At 38.3% G+C, this 22,448-nt stretch overlaps 1 protein-coding gene across 3 annotated transcripts in view; it reads right to left on the minus strand.

Moving 5' to 3' along the window:
* Nucleotides 1–22,448, minus strand: part of MAP4K5 (mitogen-activated protein kinase kinase kinase kinase 5) — a 2,873,315-nt gene that overhangs the window by 267,024 nt on the left and 2,583,843 nt on the right. For all 3 annotated transcript variants that reach the window (XM_044074300.1, XM_044074299.1, XM_044074298.1), the window contains one exon: nucleotides 18,258–18,350. In XM_044074300.1, coding sequence (XP_043930235.1) covers nucleotides 18,258–18,350 — 93 coding nt within the window. The remainder of the gene's footprint in view (nucleotides 1–18,257; nucleotides 18,351–22,448) is intronic.

The following is a 22,448-nucleotide window of genomic DNA, read 5'->3' on the forward strand; positions in this document are numbered from 1 at the left end:
TACTGACAGAGTCAGGCTGCTGGATGGGAGATCCCTTCTTTGCAGAATACTGCGACAGTGAACAGAAGGACATCTACTGTTATGGTAAGATTTTACACAAAGTACTTTCTTCCAACCAAACTCTTTCAGCTGTAAAATGAAACAGCCTGGTACTAACAAGTAACAGGGTACATGGTCTAGACTAGTTTATTTGTGCCAGTTTCTAGCTTTATGTAGACTACTAGTGTGAGACAGTAAATAAAAGTGTTACTTCATCTCACAAACTGGTCTCTACCATCCCTGTGCATTCTGCTTTTACTGCAGTCGTTAATGTTTCTTTTCATTGAATTGTTAAAACAAATCAATAAAACACAACACATTTCACTCATCACATTCTTAGTGTAGAGCTACTGTGTGTGTGTCTCAGAAGATGGGAAGGAAGAAATTAGATCAACCACCCTGATAAGCATGCTAAATGCTTTCATTTTTGTTAAGATAGTGCAAATGTGAAGTAGCATTTCCAAACATGCCCATGATAAAATACATATGAAGTGGTCACTTCTCCAGTTCACCTAGGTGTTTGGTTTTCTGATTTTTAAGCTGATCCCAAGTGATAGAACCTATGAAGCAGCGTACAAAGTGCACCTAAAATAACATAACTAATTTACATGTGTGTGGGTTGTGGGGACGAAATGTTGCAGCATTGTTAAAGAGACTGGTGTAGTAGAAATGTGTTTAACTAGGTTAAAATTCCATTTCTACTTAAAAAAAAAGTTATGTCATAAAGGAATTGAATTTTGTAATAAATTTAAGCAGTCAGAACTACATGCCATACATCACGTGACAAGTCACTATAGACGGTTTCTGAAAATATTAACACTGTATGGTATCTAGCACATTCATTATTGCAAATCCACTACAATTTTGTATCTTCCAGATCCTCAAACGTGCATTTTTCATGATAAGTTTCATCCTATTATTTTCTGAAAATGTAGTTTGCATGTCTACTTCAAAAAGCAAAAAGTCAGCTGGCTGTTATTAATGACATCACAAGTTCAAGAAAAAGTTATATTTCTTCGATTTTGTGTAACCAAGGGCTATTGGACTGGAAAGAAAATGTGCACTGATCCCTACTGTTATTGCAGTTATTCTAATTCCTGTATACAACAAAATGCCTAAAGCTGCTGTGTACTGTTAAAATCTGTATGACTGAGTCATCCATGAGTATGTTATTTGTGATTTGACAGTACAGCTGAATGTAACAACTGTGTAAATTATGGGCCCTGCCAGTTTCCTCAAAAGGCAAAGTTTCACTGTTTAAAAATTGCAAGACCAAAACTGTCACCACATAATGTTTTATACTAAACACATCCTTATAAACTGTGCCATGCATTTAAAATTGTTTGTTGTTCATCAAAATAAGACTTACTAATACTGTGGTGTTTATTAAAAAATGTCAAGTGTTACCTTGCACTAGGGATGAGATGTCCAAACCTCAAAGACATCTGATACAAAAAGGCAGTTATTATATTATAAAATATTAATTTCTAAGAAAATAATTATTATCATCCTATTAAAATTAAGTGGCATCTTTGTAATACACCTGCAATTACAACTGTAATAGGTAGGTCTGAGAATATGCAAATGTAACCCTTTAAAATTTGTAATAAAAGGTCAAAGGTTCAGACAGGTAGCCAAGTCTTCTTTCACACTGATAACTAAAGACTTGTTTCAATGATCAGGACCTGAGTTAATACTTCCCATTTGAAAAAAGGAATTTAAGTGAGAGTTTAAAGGATTGTGAAAAGGAGGTTACAAAATTGGTATAGATTAGGTAGCACACAGTGTATTAAAAATTGATTAAAAATTATTCTCAGTTTCTTTCTTAAACTATCAATATGTTACTTCCATGATGCTAGAAAGCACTCGCACAACCAATTCAGATTATTTTTGTGGGCAGCAGATCACTTTATAGTATTTTTCCCTTTTGCCTTCTGCTGTTTTCGCTCCAAAGTAATTAAAGATCATGACGTACAACAGTTACATAACAACAGCTATGTAACCAGGAGTACAATGATACACAGCTATCCAACTACTTGTGTAGGTATTACAAATCTTGTCTAATACATGCGAGAGATGCAATTATACAGCCAAACTGGAGGCTAAGCTCTCTCAACCCAAGACTGGACCAGACAGTCAAGAGGAGAAGGGAATCACTTGCATCACACCACCAGTCTCACATAGACCTATGAAACCAGCACTGGCAAAAAACACACATAAATACATGAAAACATACTCAGATGCTCTAAATAAAAATCTGCAAAAGCAACAGAGACCTCCAAAGCAGATATTTAAGCAACCTCCACCCCCAACACAAACCATGAAACACATACTTCACAAAACCAGTGTGCCACGCAATCACAGCCCTTAAGGCAAAATAACATACCCAACACACTAGTAATAGGCGACTCTATAGTCAGGCACACTGACGTCCCACTCACTAGGCTGAACAAGGAGAAGGTTACTGTTAGCTGCCTGTCAGGTGACAGGATCCGCCACATAACACAATGACTCAGATCATTCCAGAAGAAGTACAAATACGACTCTGTTATTGTCCATGTTGGTGTGAATGACGTAAGCCATATCTCCCTGGACTACATGGAAGAGCTCTGTGATCACACACCCCAGGCAAGTATGACCCTGACCCTGAGTAGCATCCTGTCCTCACCAAGAATGACACCACGTTATAAAGAAACAATTATCAATTTCAACAATTGGTTAAGCTTCTGGTGCCATTCAAAGGGGATCCAGTGTCTGTCAGCCTGGGATGACATGCTCGACAAGCCACGCTGCTTAGCTAGAGATGGCTTGCACCTGTCACCCTTAGGCTTTCGAATACTGGCCAAGGCTCTTGCCACTCCCATAGTGCCTTTTTTAGGCAAGGCTCAAATGCAAACCTACCGCCATAAATAGCACAAATAAAAAAAACTGAGGGTAATGCTACTCAATGCCAGAAGTCTAAACCTCAAAATGCATGCACTAGAGGCACTCCTCAGTATGGAGAAAATCGATATATGTGCAGTAACAAAAACCTAGTTTAAGGCTCCAGAGAGCATCCCAGCACTACCAGGCTACAACTCATACCATACATTTCGTCCACAAAACCTGGACCGAAATAACAAAAGGCGAGGGCGTATCCATATTCATCAAGGATACCCACACCTCCAGGTTAGTGGCACAACACGATGCTTCAGAGATCATCCACGTGCAACTAACAATGGGCAAAACTGCAATTCAAATTGTAGCTTGCTACAGATCACCCACCATGTCCCAGGACCCCCATTCCGCATTTCTGGAAACACTATGAAACATAAAGGTCCTACAAACACCCTGATATTGGGTGATTTCAATTACCCAAACATTAACTGGGAGAACTACTCAAGTACTAACTCCCTTGCCCAACATCTCCTAAAATTTATAAACTCAAATGCCCTGGATCAACTGGTCAACACTCCCACCAGAGGTGACAGCATATTGGATTGGACCTGGTCATCACCAACATGGGCGACTGGTGTTCCACACCAGAGGTCAACTCCTCGCTGGTTAGATCTGACCATAAAGTAATCACTCTGGATATCCACATTCCACTCCCACCCCCGGTCAAAGAAACCACCGTGAAAAACTTTTCCAAAGCAAACTTCACGTTACCCAAGACCAAGGTGGAAAGATTCAAAGGCCCCATGCTAAAGGATAATGCTGACCAAGCTGAAAAATCCTTTACTAATACACTCCATGATCCCAAGCAAAACCAAGACTCACTCCTCCAAGAAAAGGAAACCAGTCTGGTGGACCCCTGCCATAAACAAGCTATACAATAGAAGGAGGAAACTAGTACAGAAACGAGTAAAATACCAAGAAGGGAAGACATCCCTGATCAGTATCAGCAAGAAACTACGATCCCTCATAAAATCATCCAAGGCTAGCTTCGAAAGAAAAATTGTCAAGGACTCCAAAGATAACCACAAGGCATTCTTTAGCTATGTCAAGAATCTAAGTTGCAATTCTCAGATCTGCTCGGAGTTCGTGCAGAATGGCACAAAATACACTGAACCGAATGGTATCGCCAACATCCTGGCAGACAGGTTCAGTGCAAACTTCACCCCCTCTCACCCCCAAAAGGGCCCATAACCATACCAGAAGAATGTAGTGCCCCTGAAACCACAGACACTCAGGTTAAAACAGCCCTCTCCAAAGTTAAAAACACAGCATCAATGGGACCGGACAGTGTCCCATGCTGCATCCTACACGAGCTCAAAGATGAACTGACCCCTCACCTAAACACATTGTTCAAACTCAGCCTCTCCACAGTCTACTTGCCCACAGAGTGGCGCACAGCAACAGTTACTCCACTCCACAAAGATGGAGCCACAACAGACCCCAGGAACTATCGCCCTATAAGCCTGACTAGCTTGGTCTGCAAGGCTATGGAGCGCATCATCATGGATCTCATTAACAGAGACATTGGGAACCTCCAAACACTGGACCCTACCCAGTTCAGCTTTGTTAAGGGCAGATCATGCCTCCTAAACCTGGTGGACTTCTTTGAGACAGTTACCAAGGTTATAGACAAGGGAAAGGTGGTCCACACAGCCTACCTAGACTTCGCAAAGGCCTTCGACACCATTCCCCATTCTGGTATTATTATACACAAACTCACCAGCCTGAACATAAACCCCTATGTCAAGAGATGGGTGGCCAACTGACTCACGGACAGAACCTGCATGGTAAGAGTTGCGGGAGCTAGGTCTGACTCTAAACTAGTTACAAGTGGCGTTCCCCAGGGTTCAGTCCTAGGACCCCTCCTGTTTAGCATATACTTCTCAGAGGTACAGGCAAGGACAGGAGGACTATGGCTGACCAAGTTTGCAGATGACTGCAAACTAGGGGCTATAATTGACACTCCAGCTGACACAGACATCCTCCAAAAGGGTCTCACTGAGACAGATAACTGGTGTCAAAACCATGGCCTCAAGCTAAATGCCAAAAAGTGCATAGTCATCCCCTTTAGAAAAAGCAAAGTACCCACAAACTACCACAAAGGTGGTAGCCCTCCCCTAAATATGGAAGATGTAATAAGGGATCTGGGGACCCAAGTAGATAGTAATCTCTCCTTTGATAATCACATTGCCAAAGTGGTTAGAAAATCCTTCTATGTGGCCCGCCTAATCACAAAAGGGTTTGCATCCAGATCAAAAGAGGTATTTGTGCCCCTCCACGCATCACTCATCAGACCCATCATAGAGTACAATGCCCCATTTGGGATGTACCTTACAAGACACCTGCAACAGCTGGAAAGACCACAGAAGTTCCTCATGAAGAGGATCACTGGCCTCAAACGGATGCCCTATGCAGCTCGATTGAAGAAACTCCAGCTGTACTCGGTTGCATACCGCCTACTCAGAGGTGATCTCTGCCTGACATACAAGGCCATGTCCAACCCAGAATTGATGGACATGCTCCACCTAAAGAAAACCATATCCCCTCGAGCCACACGCTCTAGGGATCTAAACCTCACCACAATAATAAATATGACGTGCTGGAGAGATAGATTCCTGTCCCAGAGACTTCCCATGCTATGGAACAAGATTCCAATCTACATTAGGCAGAGCTCCTCGCTAAAACACTTCAAGAGAAACCTTGACGAGTGGATGGGAAACAGAAAGTTTACCCCGGGGATCACTTCAATGGCTCTGCTGGACAGAGACACAGGGAACTAATCTAAGGGGGCAGCGAAAGCCAACACATTCCAGCTAGGCTTATAAATGCCTTTGGGCAGACAGACTAGTACCTACCTATGAACCTATTAGTATCAAGCTTCTGCTGTCAAACTTTTCATTATTTCCTCTCATACCATAATGTACAGAATGTTTTCTTAGTATTCTTACACATAACCCGTAACAGGCAACCGGAAGGTATAACTGTGCCTGCACCAGCAGTAAAACCATAGAAAAAACACTGTAAATTGCTCACAAAGGCATGCTGCCTACATAAACTTACTAACAGTTAAAGTTTGACTTTCAGATGGAGTTCAACCCTTATTTTGTGACATCCAAGACTTACACACAGGACTGAAATATTCTCAGAATTAAAACAAAACACTGTAGACAACGACAAATCAATGTATTCATCTTCTGGCACCACTTCTCTATCTGTCCCTTACTCAGAAGTTAAAAACCTCCAAAATCCTTGAATTTCACATAACAAAAACACAGGAAGTATATACCATCCAGATTACACAACTTTTCAAAGTCATTGATATCAATAAGGATCCACATTCCAAAGAACACTTTTTTTGTTTTAAAAATAAAACAACAAATAAAATGTTCTGAAAAAAAAAATTAGAGAAACGTGCTTCTAACATCAGGAAAGCATTAAAATAACTTTGCTTAAAGCAGAAAAACATATCTCAGTGGCTAACGAGAAAAAAACTGCATCCCACCGAAAGAGTAACACAGACCTAAAGGAGGCAAATAAAACATGTAGCACAGTACCTCAGGTAGACAAATATGAATGAGAAGAAGAACACTCTCTTGAAACCAGCAGACAAACGTCTTCCACTTCCACAAATAAAACTTTCTGTCAGTAAACCTCTTGAAGAACAAGAACAACCTGAGACAAAAACAGGTATCTAACCAGGACTCACTATCTCACCTTCCATGCACAGAGGGGAAGAAGGTGCAGATATAGGTGTAATAAACTTCATTCTAGTTGTCACACATCATCTTCCCTGAGAGTGAGTCTTAAGAAATTGACTACAATACCTAGAAGAAAGAAGAATTATATACTTTATTGTACCTTCATATCTACAGGTGTTCGTCAGTCAGCAAACAAAACATAATGAACTCTTCCTGCCACTAGGCACTATTCTTCCAGACAAACTCCAAAGTATTCATCACATAGAAAGTCCTCCTTCTTTTTAGCCTTGATGTCAACATGTCAGTGGAAAGGCATCCACATAAGGAAGGCACTGCATTATCCAAACTTTGTCCTTTCCCAGTCCCAGAAATGGAACCAGCAAGGAACTACAGGACCACATACTGTCTTGTAAGGAAATCCTGTATCACACAAAGTAGATCATGCACAGCTTTCACCAGCTGCTGCAGTTGCAAGAAACCAAATCTGATGACTCCAACATGGATCTATTAGGATCACAAATTACCCCACCCACTCTAACTTCAAGAGCATGTGTTGTATGAGTGGGGTCAGCAGGACGGCAAAAATAAAACCTCCCTCTACATGAAATGGACAATGCATCTAACCCTTTATGAGAAAAAAACTGCAGCAACTTTGCATTGTTCTGGCATGGAAAGACATATTTCAATGTTACCCCAAGCCTCAAAAGTCTCTTCCAAAAACATCTTGTGGGTTCTTATTTGTATGTCTGATACCACTTTCATGTTGAGAGGATCTGTTTGGATATCGAGTATCCCTGGAATGTGCTGGTAAAGAACAACTGATGGCAATGAGACACCCTTACAAAACTCTAGTTAGACAATGACCCACTCCCACAAAATTCTGGTACCCTACAGAAGGAGATAACCATGAGTCCCAGCCCTTGTTTGATGACACAAGACATTGGAAAACTGTCCTTCTGAACAAAAGTCCTGCAGAAAATGTAGAACAAATGTAATTACCCTCATTCCCAACATATAGATTTAGAGATTATGTTTCTGGTGATGTACAGTTCCACCGGTTAACCAGAAGTGGAAGTGAGCTTTCTGTTCCAGTCTGGAAGAATTTGAAGTGAACATTTTCACTGGCTTTTCATAGGTTCATAGATCAGTACTAGGCTAACTGCCCTTATGGGCCATTTTAAGCCTAGCCAATTACCCCATGTGAGAATCGAACCCTGCACCTTGTGTATGTAAGATAAACACCTTAACCATTATGCCAACCTCCCACCCCAGGGAGAAAAGCTAGACTTGGAAAAAGTAGGACACTTCCAACCACCATTTCCACTCTTAAGGGGACCAGACAATTTAATCTTTGAAACTATCCAATTGTTGCCTCCATCAGGATGCTACAGACCCCTTAAGAAACCCTTATATTGAATTTGGAAATGTACTGCCAGAATGGCATTCAATATGGGCTCAAGACCCAGAAAGAGGAGTGGCCTGACACAAGGCTACAGTGAAACAGAGAGTGGAGGATATGTGCACAGCTCAATGTCCTTTCCAGAGGACCATACTACCCACTACTGAGTCCCAATCAGTCTCAGCAATATTACTCTCTATTAATCTATGCAATGGGGAGAAATGAGACTTATCTGCAGTCACCGCAAACCCCAGCGTGCCAACTGCACCAGAGACAAAGCTCACAAAAGTCTGCTACCCAAGTATGGGAACATTTATATTCCCAAGTTGTGAACAGCACTGGCTGCCACTCAAACAATTACTAAAGATATCTGGTGCAGAAAACAAAACAAAAGGCAAGGATATGAGCTGGTATTTCACACTTGTTAGGACAAGCTGGGATGGGACTTGTGAAATACAATGTGGACGTAAGTGACTTTCACTTCTCCAGTTCAAAACCAAAATCCCCCTTGTGCAGAAATGGTAGTAGAGAATGAATTATTAGTACTTTAAAGGGCTTGAATTGAATAAAGAAAATTCATATTTTAAAATCTAGTAGGGGCCAGATGCACCTGGACTTTTTCAAGATCCCCTCCCCCAAAAATGGAAGTAAAATTTTCTCATCTCCAAGTTTGTACCAGTGATGTAGAGGGATACAGTCCTGACTATGGCACATTTGATGCAGATTTGTACAGCGGCTTACGCAGGGAGGATGATCATGCCCATTCTGGAGCCACCCTCTCAGACACACCAGCATGCTCAATCCCTGGCAGAAGCTAGAGACTTGGGTGGGGTGTTGTACTGTAAGGGGGAAGGGATAAGGCTGAATCACATGATGAACAGTAGGTAAGATGCAGAGTCTCCAATGCATACCAACCCTTTGAAAATAAATGAAAAACCCTTCCGAGCAACAGTATGATGCTGTCCCATGTTCCTCAATCTCTTCACCAGCACAAATATAGGTTAGGATTACCCCAGAGGAAGATAAGGCTAGTTCGGGAGATTTGGTGGATTAGGAGCAGTCCTGAGAATAGCTGGTGGTCAGCTGTGGGAAGCTAAAAAGAGTGTAAAAAGTTCCTTTCTCCCATGCAGAAACTTTCTCCAATGCCCCTTTTACACAAAAAGCACCAAACTTTTTGTTGTAGAAGCACGTACTCAGGAAAAACTCAAAAGCATGATGGAGTGTAACAGAAGGAGCTCCATGATGTTCTACTGTCACAGAAGCCAAGAATCCAAACATCTGTGATGGGGGTTCTCCTGGCTACTACAAGATGGGAGAATCTGTCCCTTACTGCCTTTTACTGAGCCACTGTGTGGCAGTCCAGGTACACCTTGGAACCTGGGAGAGCACAGGTTTCTTGACCTGCAGGAAAAGCCCTATTCTGGACTGCTGGAACTGGATCTGAGAATGACTCAGATTTTGGGACGGGATACTTTTTGTTGCCACTACAAAAAGATGTGTAAATTTGCTGCACCTGGAGACTCAGCATTGTATACCGCTGGCATGTGGATGTTAACAAAGAGAGTGTCATAAGTAGTGTTAGAAGACAATGATCATGATCAGAAGAGTATAAACCAGGTTAGGTGTGACAGTAATAAAATAAATGTAACAATTGTAAGAGATTCAATGTTAAGAATAGTTAGGGATCAGATTTCCAGTAAAAACAAATAAACTGCAAAAGTGACAAGTCTGAGAAGATGCAAGAAGCAAGCTATTTTTAAGGTTGTTTACAAATGGGAAATCACATCGTAAGGTTATTATAACAGCTGGGGTTAAAGATGTGGGAAAAAGTAACAAATTACTATTTAGTACTAAAGAGAAGGATATTACTGACATAAGTAAGGGAAGGTCTTTTGAACTTGTTTTCTGTGATGTTATTCCAATGCAGAGGTTTGGCAAGGTCCTGACCAATCTAGCTAGAGGGTTTAAAAAGAATTTAAAAAGAACTTGCCTTGAGGCCTAAAACGAAGATATTACCTTTTGGGAAGAGATGGCATACACTACAGTTACAATGGTGTTGATTAGTTTCAGTTAAGATATGTTGGTAATATGTTTCTTTTTAAGAAAGTTATTAATTCTGTGAATCATTTTTAGAGGAGAAAAAAGACACATCCAGTTCTAAGAAGTCTTCTAGTCTGAAAGTTTTGGTGTATAATACAAGAAGCCTACATATTTCTTTTTCTGTTGGAAACTAGATGTAACAGTGACTTTATTGATGTGTTATTAATTACAGAATTCCAGTTTTCTGATAAATATCCTCCACTCAGTATCCCAGGTTATAGCTGATATAATAATTGTACACAGTACAGGAAAGGGGGTGGTGTACTAATCTACGTAATAAACAATTCCCTTCTTATTCCAAAGAATTACCTGTACTATTACCATTTCAAAATGAATGTATGGACACAATCTGTTTTCATGTTTAAATCTTAAACTGTACCACCTTTCTAACTGGAAATTTTTTTTCTAACCCAACAGTCCCAAATACATCACCACTGCCCTCCTCCAGTCCCTCAACTTAAGTCATTAAATCCCTACTGTTTATCATAACCTCCCTTATTTCTCTCTCTTTCTACTGCACTAAGTGCAGACTCTTTGCATCCTGTTTCCCTACATCCTTCTCTGCTTCTCTCTCCTGTCAGGTCTGCTGCACCCCCCCCCCCAGCTCACTCACCCGTTACTGTCCATACCTCCTTTAGTCTCTTCTGTAATTCACTCTATCAGTGTGTTTGTCTTTCTCTCTCATCCCACTTTTTCACTACTACTCATGACTGTCTCAGCTTGTGATTTCTCTCCAACAACTTACTGAACTGAATATTTGATGTTTTTTTTTTTGAGCCAGTATCCACCTTGCCTGGGCCAGCCCACTCCATTCCCCATACCCTACCCCTATTCCCAACCACCCCTACATCACTTACATTTATACTTTGGAAAACCCCTCCCAACCAAAACCATCAACCAATCAAAACCACCTCTCCAGTCATCTTATCTCTCAACCAATCACTAACATCCTTACTACTTTCTCAGACCCTGCCTTGTCACACCTAAATAGACATGACCACTCATCACTAAATATTCCTAACTCACTACTACTACTCCTTTCTTACGCCCTCTCTCATAGTTCCTTAATCAATCCACTGTCTTGCACCATTTCTCCTCTCCTCTTTCTCCTAGCCCTGCCCTTATGTCTCTGTATTCTTACTCACTTAACATCACTACACATTATCATCACACCACTCAGGACTGATTCTACAACTTACTCCTAACCCTCACCTCTTTCTAGCTACTCTCACATATCCCCCAGTCAACTCACACCAAACACACCAACTTATGCCAAATACAGGTTACTTTCTCTAAGGAAAGTTGCCCAAAACAACATACCAGTAAACAACTGCCCTAAAAGAATTTGGCCAGCCCTCACCTATCCTCATATGCAATCCGAACTATGCAAGTGTGGGGATATCCACCCAAACCGAGGACCTAAACCATCTACTTCCAGCCCTCCCAACTCATATAAAACAATTAAGATTACAACCCTTAAATTGCAAAATGTAAGAAACAAAATATCAGAATTCCATGCCTGGATAACACTCAATAAACCAGACATAATAGCAGCAACCAAAACATGGCTGAAACCATACATAAAAGACACTGAATTCCTTTTTTGAGGCTTCAATTCTCTTAGGGCTGAAAGACCACACAAAAGAGGAGGAGGCATTGCTATACTCTACCGAAGTACCTACACTACAGTACCTTACTCCAACCCAATTCATAATTTTCCTCAGCAAAGATACTAATATCATTCTTAAGACTGAATAATTCCAAGAATCTCTGCATCACAAATACATAAATTTCCCCAGGCAATAATATTTCCTTACTAGAAGACATTCTTGACTGGATGTCAAACAATCCAAAAAAAAAAAACAAAACAATTATCCTTGGTGATGTAAACATGAATAGGTCAGATATCTAAAATCAAGCTCCTCAACTTAATATCAATCTCTTTAACTTCATCCAACTAATTGAAGACATAACCAGACCCAACAAAAACAAAGATGATGGCTCAGTACTTGACTGGATATTAGCCTCCGACCTAACCAGAATCTCAGCAGCAGACATTCTTTCCTATGGCATCGGTGACCACCTCCCAGCATATATACTATGCAAAAACACCCCAACACCATGTCAGCATAGATATAAATTTACAAGAAATCTAGTTAATTTCAACCCTACAACCATAAATGAAACCTTAATAAAAATCAACTGGAATGTACTAAAATTCGTTCCCCTCGATGAAACAGTTGAATTCTTTAACTCTTCTTTTCTGGACATCCTAAATAATCTTGCGCCAGTAAGACAAAAGACAGTAAAACCTAATCATGCCATATGGCTACTAGACCTACCAAACAAACCATGGCTGACAGAGACAAAGCTTGGAAAAAATAGCATATAACCAAAAATCCCACTGACCTCCTACAATTCAGGCAGCTTTGCAATCAAGCAAAATAGCTGGTTGACAATGACAAAAAAGAACACTACCTTGGCCTGCAAAAGAATTATAAAGAAACCCCCCAAAAAATTTGGAACTCGATTTCATCACTACTAAACCCCAGCTTTAAAAAAAAACCCTTGTCCATATCCAGACAAAACACCTAGTGAAATAGCCTCACTCTTCAACACTTATTTTATCAATACTATATCAAGCCTCACAGCAACAAAAAACAGTAGTGACAAGAACTCCCATCCACCTAAACCTACTTCACAAAATACTATCTCTCCCCACTCACCTTTTCCTTCTCTCCTGTACCCACCACCACTATCAAAAAACTGTTTATCAAACTGTAACCATGCTCTAATGCTCCAGACAACCTAACTCCAGAATACCTTCAGATTTCTGCAAAAGCCACTTACTATCCTCTAAGCATGCTCATCAACAGATCTATCCTGGAGGCCTACGAACCTACTATCTGGAAACAATCTTACATTCTACCCCTCCACAAAGGTGGGAACAACACAGATATTTTAAATGTTAGTCCTATTGCTATTCTTTCCCCTCTTTCTAAAATCTTTGAGAAATGCATCCATAATCAACTTTTCAGCTATCTACTTCAAAATCAGCTTCTTTCCCGCACTCAGCATGGCTTCAGGTCAGGCCATAGCACAACTACTGCTCTTATATCTTTCTTGGATACAGTCAATCAAGCCTGAGATACTGGCAAAATAGTATTGTCATTCTTTCTCGACTTCTCTAAAGACTTCGATAGTATCTCACACCCCTTACTACTCACAAAACTCTCTAAACTAGGTATCCCCCCGACCCTAAATTGGTTTACCAGCTACCTAAACAATAGACACCAATCTACTACATGGCAAAACTCTTTCTCTCCTTTCCTTGAAACATCCACAGGTGTCCCCCAAGCTTCTATATTAGGTCCTCTACTATTCAGTATATTCATCAACAACTTCCACTCCAGTCTTATTAATGGTACAGTAGTTCAATATGCAGATGACTCTACCATTATTTGTTCTAACTCTATTACTGAACTTCTGCATACTACCCAAAATGCTTTCAACTCCACCAAAAAAATGGATGACAAATAAACACCTTTCTCTAAATCCAACCCCCCCAAAATTGCTGTTATTCACCCCCCAAAAAGTACTTCCACAAATAAGACAGAATTTATCATATACTCTCAAAACAAGACCACTAAAGAAGTAGTACCTAATACAAAATTACTGGGAGTAATCTTAGATGAAAATCTTACATTTGATCTTTATATCCATATCTCTATCAAAAAGACACACCAAAAACTATGATCCTTCTATAGACATAAAAATATTTTTAACAGCGCTACCAAACAAACTCTTGCCCGTACCTTCTTCTTCCCCTCACTCCTCACCAATATCCAGCTATCCCTAAACATTTATTTATTTTATTATACATTTGTTTACCGGGAAAGTCCAACTGGATATATGTCCATTTTCAGCAGAGGCCCGGGGAGAAAAGCTCCAGAAAGCAGAGTACAAATACATTAGGAACAATATAAATATTTAGAGATTAGTATAATATGCAGTTTTTAGTAGGGTTACAAACTTAGATAAAACAAAGTAGACAACATCAAAATTATGCGGCTTCAGTTTCAGACAATAATACACACAGTTAGGGGCTAAGACTACAAAATAAGCTAGAGTCCTGTTAACTGCCAAATTCACAACCAATGCCAAATAATCATGCCATCACTGCTCTTCCTTACAATCATGCAATTAGCTTGAACTCCCACATCACCGAACTTACCAGCAATTAACCATACATAGCACATAAAATTAATTTACAATCCATCTGACTGCCCAGCCCTATCTTCAGTCCTAACTCACTACCACCCAAATGGATCATTCAGATCTGAAAACCAACATCTCCTGCAAGTTGACAAACCTCAACATCCACCAAGTAGGTCAAATGCTCTACTCCTTCTCTATTGCCAAATTATGGAATGCACTCGCACTTGCTACCAGTAACATCTCCTCCTTCAAAACAGATCTGAAGCAGCACCTCTCCACTCTCTGGCACTGTAGATGCTCTAACATCCATCTTCCTAAGACTTGACTCCGCTTCCTTAAATCACATCACCTTTTTTCTCTACTTTCATCCTCCAAAACCTTGACTCCTATTACTTCTTCACAGTCACCACTCCTAGCACCAACCACTCCCTACTTCTAATACATACCTTTGGACAGTTATTCTAAGTCTTCCTATATTACTCAATGTTTACACTCATAACTGTGTACTCTAGAGTGTACACTCAATTTAGAATGTACTAGAACATGTACCTTGGGTTTACTTCAATGCCTTGGGTTTGTATATTATCTCTCTGTACCATCTACATTTTCATATTGTATTTTTGTATCTGTTCTGGTTGTTCTAACTATGCTTCTTGTTAATACAAACTCTTCCAATATTATGTATTGTATACTAACTGTTTTTTTGTGGAGCTTTTCTCCCTGGGGCTCCACGAAAAATGGGTTCTTCTTGGCCCAGTGGACATTCCCAGTAAACAAATGCCAATAAATAAATACATACATGTGATAAATAATAGTGAGAGCTTACATTTAATATTAACAGATACAACTTCTAATCATTGTCAGGTTAGGATATGTCTATGTTATAGGCCTCTGAATTTTTCTTTAACTAAAAATAGGGAGTTTAGTAAAATTATTTTGGAAAAAGTTTGTGAAAGTTTATGAGTTTGTAGTTGAGGATTTACTCAACTTGACATCAAGTGGAGATAATCATTTAGAGGCTAATAATGAATTAGTGAATTCTAGTACTGAACATGGTTATAGACAAGATTACTGACAGACCAATTGGGGTAATAATTTCTTAGACATTGCCTGGACAAATTTAGGCAAGAATATCATAAAATGTTCTACTGAACTAGGGTTAAATGGATACGATCATAATAGCAAACTGGTTGGACATACACACCAATTTTTTCTTATGCCCAACAATGTGTAAAAAATTAAAAACAGAGATTGTAGACGGGCATTTTATAGAAAATATTACAACAGAATAAATGAGGAAATAAATAATTGGGAATGGAAGAAAAATTTATGCCATGTACAACGATTGGAAGAAATTACATATTTTCTTAAATCAAATAGAAGACCAAGTACGATTTACTATGTATAGAAAAAAACTCTCTAAAACGCTCTCGTGGACTTATGAACTAGAAAAGGTTAATAACAACAGGAAATCAAATTGGAGGAAGTTTAGAAATGTATCTTATATAAGTAATGAAGAAGAGTACAGAGATTAGTGTCATCTTTAAAACAAAGGCAAGAATGACCCATATGAGTTTGAGAAAAAGTTAGCTTGCCAAACACTGGATACTAAGAAATCTTTTTAATAGATATTTAAAAGTGTATATGTGAAATTTGTTGTATTATAATATAAAGTGGGATGATAACTTAATAACAGACCTGAATTAATTTAATATATTTGCAAACACTTTAGCAATATCTCATGACAGCCCAATGGTTGAAGAACATTTCCTTTTTAGTGGTAATGACTCATGCCCTGATATAGTTAAGAGTGGAAGTGAAGAGCTAATCCAAGCTCTGCAGCCAAACCTGATGGGATAAATGAGTATTTTTTGAAAAATATCATAAGTTCTTTAACTCCTAGTTCAATGCATTTACTTCAGAGATCCTAAGAAACTGGGTTTGTCCCAGAATTATGGAAGGAGAAAATTTAGTTCCTGTACCCAAGGGTTGGGATTTGTCTACAATTAATAATTATACACCAAGTAGTTTAATCTGTTTACTGAGTAAATGTTTTGAGAAAGTTAAAGCTAAATATATCCTGGAAACAATGTTGACAGAGATACTGCACAACATTATTCATTCTGGGTAGACCTTGTCAGATGAATTTGATGTCCTTCTACCAATCACTGTGGAAGGTACTAGATGAGAGGTAGCTGTCAATGCCACATATCTGAATATGGCAACAGCATTTCATACAATTCCACATCATAAAAGTATTTCCTTAATGGTGGCAAGTGATCTGAAGAATGATCATATTATAAAGTAGGCGAAGAACTGGTTGTATCAGAGAACCTGTAGAGTGAGAATTAAAGATAAATTTTCAAACAGAAAATCTGCTTCATCTGGTACACCCCAGAATTCTGTTTTGCATCCCATATTAGTTGGGTTATTTATGGCATCTTTTCCAACTCATAACGGCTTGTGGAAAAGTAAATATACTGATGATACAGAAGTTGGACTGGTTATCACAAAACTGGAAGACCATAATTGCAAAGATACTTAGGTGATTTATTTACTTGGGGCAATACTGATGAAATGGAATTTAATTTAAAAAATATGTACATCAACCAATTTGGGAAAAATAATTTATCCTATGAGCATTTGTTTAATTAAGAGTGTGGACAGTATTAAATAATTAGGGATTATTAGTGATAAAAAGTTGAGTTTTGATTTACATCTGAGACAATAAGAAAGTATTATGAATTGCAAAAATTGCTTGGTGTAACAGTATGGATAAGGATGTATTATTGCCATTAAGGCAATAATAAGGTTTGTTATTAAATATTGTGGTTATATGTGTGTATATATAATAAGACTCAGATCAAACGTCTTGAGAAGATACAAAGGTTTTTACATGCAAACTAAGAGGTTTACGGGGTATTAGTTATCAAAGTCAGTCGAAATGATTATGTCTATTTTCTATTAATTACAGATTGTTTAGGGAGGACTTATTTGTAAATCACAAATGCATTTTTTTCTGAGTGCCATGGTGCCTGTGTGGGAGTTGCTAAATTACAGTATACACTGGATACAAGAAATAATTATTTGGTTGACATCAGAAGGTGTAATTCAAGTGCAAAGCAAAATAGTTTTTATTTTGGGACTTGTAGTTGGTGGAATACACTGCCTTTAAAAAAATATGAATTTAAATACTACATTTCAGTTTAAGCAAGGTTTGGATAGTTTAGTGAGAGATAGATCTTATAATCCTAGACTGTATGGAGGCAAATTTATTGAAGACCTTAATTAGCTCCAAAGTTGAAATATGTAACATTGCAACTGCTACTCCCTTTCTTTCAGCTCTGACACAAGATGCTAGGCAGCTGGAATATCCCTGCTTTGACATTCTAACTCCATTCTTTACTGATTTCTAATGAATTTTCTAATACTTAATGTCACTTCTTATATTTCATTCAGCATCTCCCAACAATTCAGTTAACTACTGGATCTCCATCTTTACTCCACTATTTATAATTTCAACTCTCATTTTAATTTTTAACTCACTGCAATGTGAGCCACTAATAACACTCAAATCATTTTGTGATGTCCATTGACACAGACTTCAAAGGATGGATAACGGTAGTGCTTTGCCATTCTTCAGTTCTTTACTATGTGACATATGATTCACATAATTTTGTGAGTACAGTGATATGCCAGCTGTAGAAAAGGCAAAGATGCTGTATCATTTGTTGATGTAACCTAATACTTGGTCTGAAAAAACAGTAACCTGAAAGATTAGGGCAGCATTTTTGTTTGACATGTTACTAGACATGCTGCCAGTCGGTTTCAGAAACATTCAGAAAACACAAAGCACATTTCCTTACCTACAGATTCAATCAAGAAATCAAAGCTCAGTTCTGATGCCAATTTTCTGCTGGATTTCAACTTTCCCAGTAGATTAACAATTTTCACATTTTCTAGAAAAAGATAAAAGCAAAGACTTATGAACCAGCATGAATATATCTTAGCAAAGATCTCAAATATTTGTCATATTGTTTTTTTAACAGAAGACTCCTACAAATGTTGACAAACTTACTACTTTTGTGAGAAGTAAATAGGAAGGTAATTACTGTAACATCTGCTCAACTACACTATAAAACATGAAAGGAAGACAAAAACAGCATTGATCATTGAAATTTCCACACCCAGTCACTAGAGTGTCTTGCGTACAGACAGAAACAAAGTCATAAAATATCAGGATCTGCAGGCAGAAAGAGCAATGTGGAAGAAAGATACCCAGATGTTTCCAACAGTAGTAGGGACAATGGGTCTTATAAATAAGAATCTACAATCGTATACAGGTATGTTATCAATTCATGCAACCCTGTACAAATTGCAGAAGGAATCATTACTAGGCAGAATGCAGGTGCTGCGAACAGCACTTTTGGCTGACAAAGACTGAAACAATACTAATTTCACAAACTTTAATCGTACTTTGACTTAGGAATGGGGTCCAATCCCATCATGGTATTAGAAACCCAAAAGATTTGGCGAAATTAAACTGAATAAAACTGGTGACTTAGGGCCCTAATAAAAGGTTAGCTTTTGGTCTAGCAGTATCACTGAACTGTATTTCTTTAAAGCCTCCACCATTTTTTTTCAGTTATAAGATTAAGTCATCACAACGATACAGTTGAGTGAATAAACACAACATAATTTAATTCAACAACACACTAAGACTTTCCTACAGCAGGTGAAAAGTACAGATGCAATGAAAAATACTTGTTGTAACACTAGATCTTCAAGTACTTATGGTAACAGTAAATTACAGCATTTCGGTTCTACCTGTTATTTCCAAACTTAAAATTCAAAAAAACAGCAACTTCCCTCCCTGTAGGTACTAATGTTTGTCTTGCATTGGAATATGACAATGAACGTATGAACAGCTCTCTTATGTCTGCTATGCTAATGGAACATAAGCTAAAGCTACTTATCAAAGAAATCATCATTCAAACTGCATAAACTTAACCAAAATATAATTCCAGAGAGACCTAAGAAAGGCTTAAAGAAGCAAATTTATTTTGTGAACTTTTTTTTTTTTTAACCTGAGAAGTAAACTGCATATATATGTATATGTGGGTGTGTGTGTGTGTGTATGTATATATATATATATATATATATATATATATATATATATATATATATATATATATATATATATATATATATATATATATATATATGTATGTATATATATATATATATATATATATATATATATATATATGTATGTATGTATGTATATATATATATATATATATATATATATATATATATATATATATATATATATATATATGGATTCACTAGACAATGTCGAATTTCAGTATTTCAAGACTGAATAGTAGAAAAGCCACATAACCCAAAACCGCGAAAAGCACAATCACGACCAGACACACACACACACACACACACACACACACACACACACACACACACACACACACACACACACACACACACAAACCGGCACACAAACACATACACCTACACCTAACTACACTAAAACAAACAAAACAACACACACAAACACAATATAACACACAAACACACCTACCCTACCTATAAGCAGGGGGACAAGCACCCCTGCCCCCACACACCCCTACTTAGATATACTAATTCTGAGGTCGCACTAAACACACAAACACACAAAAAACACCACTACACACACTAAAATCCCTACCCAGTACTGTTATACAAATGCCACTTACTTGAAACCCCAGATAAATCCATAAACCACACCGCACGTCACGAACGTGACACCACGATAGCGGATTCGACATTTCCACATTCAACATACTGCAATTTTGCATAACTGCACTTTCGACTATTCAGTCTCGAAATACTGAAATTCAACATTTCAGTATTTCGAGATTGTCTAGTGCACGCATATATATATATATATATATATATATATATATATATATATATATATATATATACATATATACACACACAGACATGCGCATATATATCCACACACACATATATGTATATATATATATATATATATATATATATATATATATATATATATATATATATATACATATATGTGTATTATATATATATATATATGTGTGTGTGTGTGTACACACACGTTAGGTTTACTGGATGCAGGGGGTAAGCAGACATCATCAAATAAGACCTCAGCTTGGTTTGCTGGAGAGAAAGATGGAAGTTTTAATTACTCTCTGTCCAAAATTTAAAATATCTATGCTGAGTTACTGCAAGTTTCTCCACTCTCCCTCTGAAGTAGCCATCTCAACATGGTTTCTCCAAATATGCCTTCTTGGGGAACACCTGACAATACAGTGTCATCATGATCTATGTCATGTTCAAAGGGAAACTGAACCCAGAGTGAGAAAATACAGTTGTGTACACCTACCATAAATGTAGATGTTCGAGTGTATTCACTGTTGCAGTCATTACATTTGGGTTATCTGCTTGCAGGTAGCCCTGAGTCGAAAGGCAGTTTTGAGAGGTGTAAGATTTGTTTATAGCAACTCTAGTGATTTTGTTATAAGTTTGTTTAAGCTTGGAAAATATAGTACATTGTAAGTTTGAGAAGAGTGGAGAGGCATAAAGGAGACTAGGTAGATGGTATGTATATGCTATTGAGTCTGGAGTCTGTAGTGAGGATTTTTTTGTTCCTGTAAAGCAGAATCAATTTTTGGTGATTTTTTTTGATAAAGTGTTAAGCATGTAGGTCAAATTTTAATTGATCGTCTATGATAGTACCAAGGAGCTATATGTGGGATTCAACTTTAATAACTGTGTTACTAAGTGACGAGATGGTAAAGGCAGACTTGTGATGAGAAAGAGATTTTGTAAGGAATGCAAGTAGTTTGTTTTTCTTGGGGATTAAATATGAGCTGGTTTTCTGTAAGCTATTTTTTAACAGAAAGGAATGGATTTTGGGTAAGTGTGTGAAGTTGGGAGAGATTGTCAGAACAGGATATTACTGTAGAGTCGTCTGCATATTGTGTATGAGAGGAGTGACAGCAAGATGTGTAAAGGTTGTTAGTAAGTATGTTGAGTATTAGAGGTCCAAGAATGGAGCCCTGGGGGACACCTGTTTAGATAGGAAAGAAAGGGAAGAAGGAGGTGAGCCATCTGACAGATTGAAACCTGTTGGTAAGGTAGCTGGAGAGCCACTTGAGAGTGGAAGTGGAGAAATTGAGGTCAGCTGGTTTTGTTAGAAGCTTATAGTGCGAGACTGTGTTAAAGGCTTTACAGAGGTCTAGGAACAGACAAGTCTGCTGTTGTCACTAGCTTCAGTGACAGTATATGTGAAAATATAGGGGCTTAAGCAGTACTGTGGTTGGGGCGAAAACCATGTTGGGTTGTTGTTAGAAGACTTTCTTGAAGAAGATAGTTGAGAAGTTGTGCATGTATGCATTTTTCAAGAATTTTTGAAAGTGGGGACAGAATGGCTATGGGCCTGAAAGTTGGAAGGGTCAGTGTGGAGTTTTTTCCTTTGTGTAGAGGTATGGTACAGAATGTTTTTCAGATATCAGGGACTATAGATTCCTGGGCAGATCTAGTGATTAGTATAGAGGCTGGATAAGCTATTGAGTCAACAACGAGCCTTAAAAAGTGTGGGGGGGGGTAAATTATCAGCTGAAAGACAACATGGATTTAATTTGCGGAGAAGAAATTTTATATAAGCTGTGGGAAATTACTCAAGTGAAAAGGGGGTTTTGTCAGTTGATGGAGGGGGTGGAGTAGGGGGGTTGGTGTTGAGGTCTTTTTGGGCTAGTTTGTGAATGGAGTCAATAAAGTATGAGTTAAGAATGGTGGCAGTTTCATGTGCAGAGTTGTTAGGGTAGGGGTTTGGTACAGTGGGACTTCCAGGGTGAAGAATTTTATTGCCAGTACTCCAGAATTTTTTGGGACGTGAGTGGTGGTTAGTTTCTGGCTTTTGGTAAGTTTTTCCTATTGTTGTACGGTTTCTGAGTTCTTTATAGTTTTGAAGGTGCATAAGGGATTTGGATTTTAGCCAGGTTTTCCAA

The sequence above is a fragment of the Protopterus annectens genome, chromosome 6.part0 (assembly GCF_019279795.1).
Source record: "Protopterus annectens isolate FY-2018-M chromosome 6.part0, PAN1.0, whole genome shotgun sequence".
Lineage (NCBI taxonomy): Eukaryota > Metazoa > Chordata > Ceratodontiformes > Protopteridae > Protopterus > Protopterus annectens.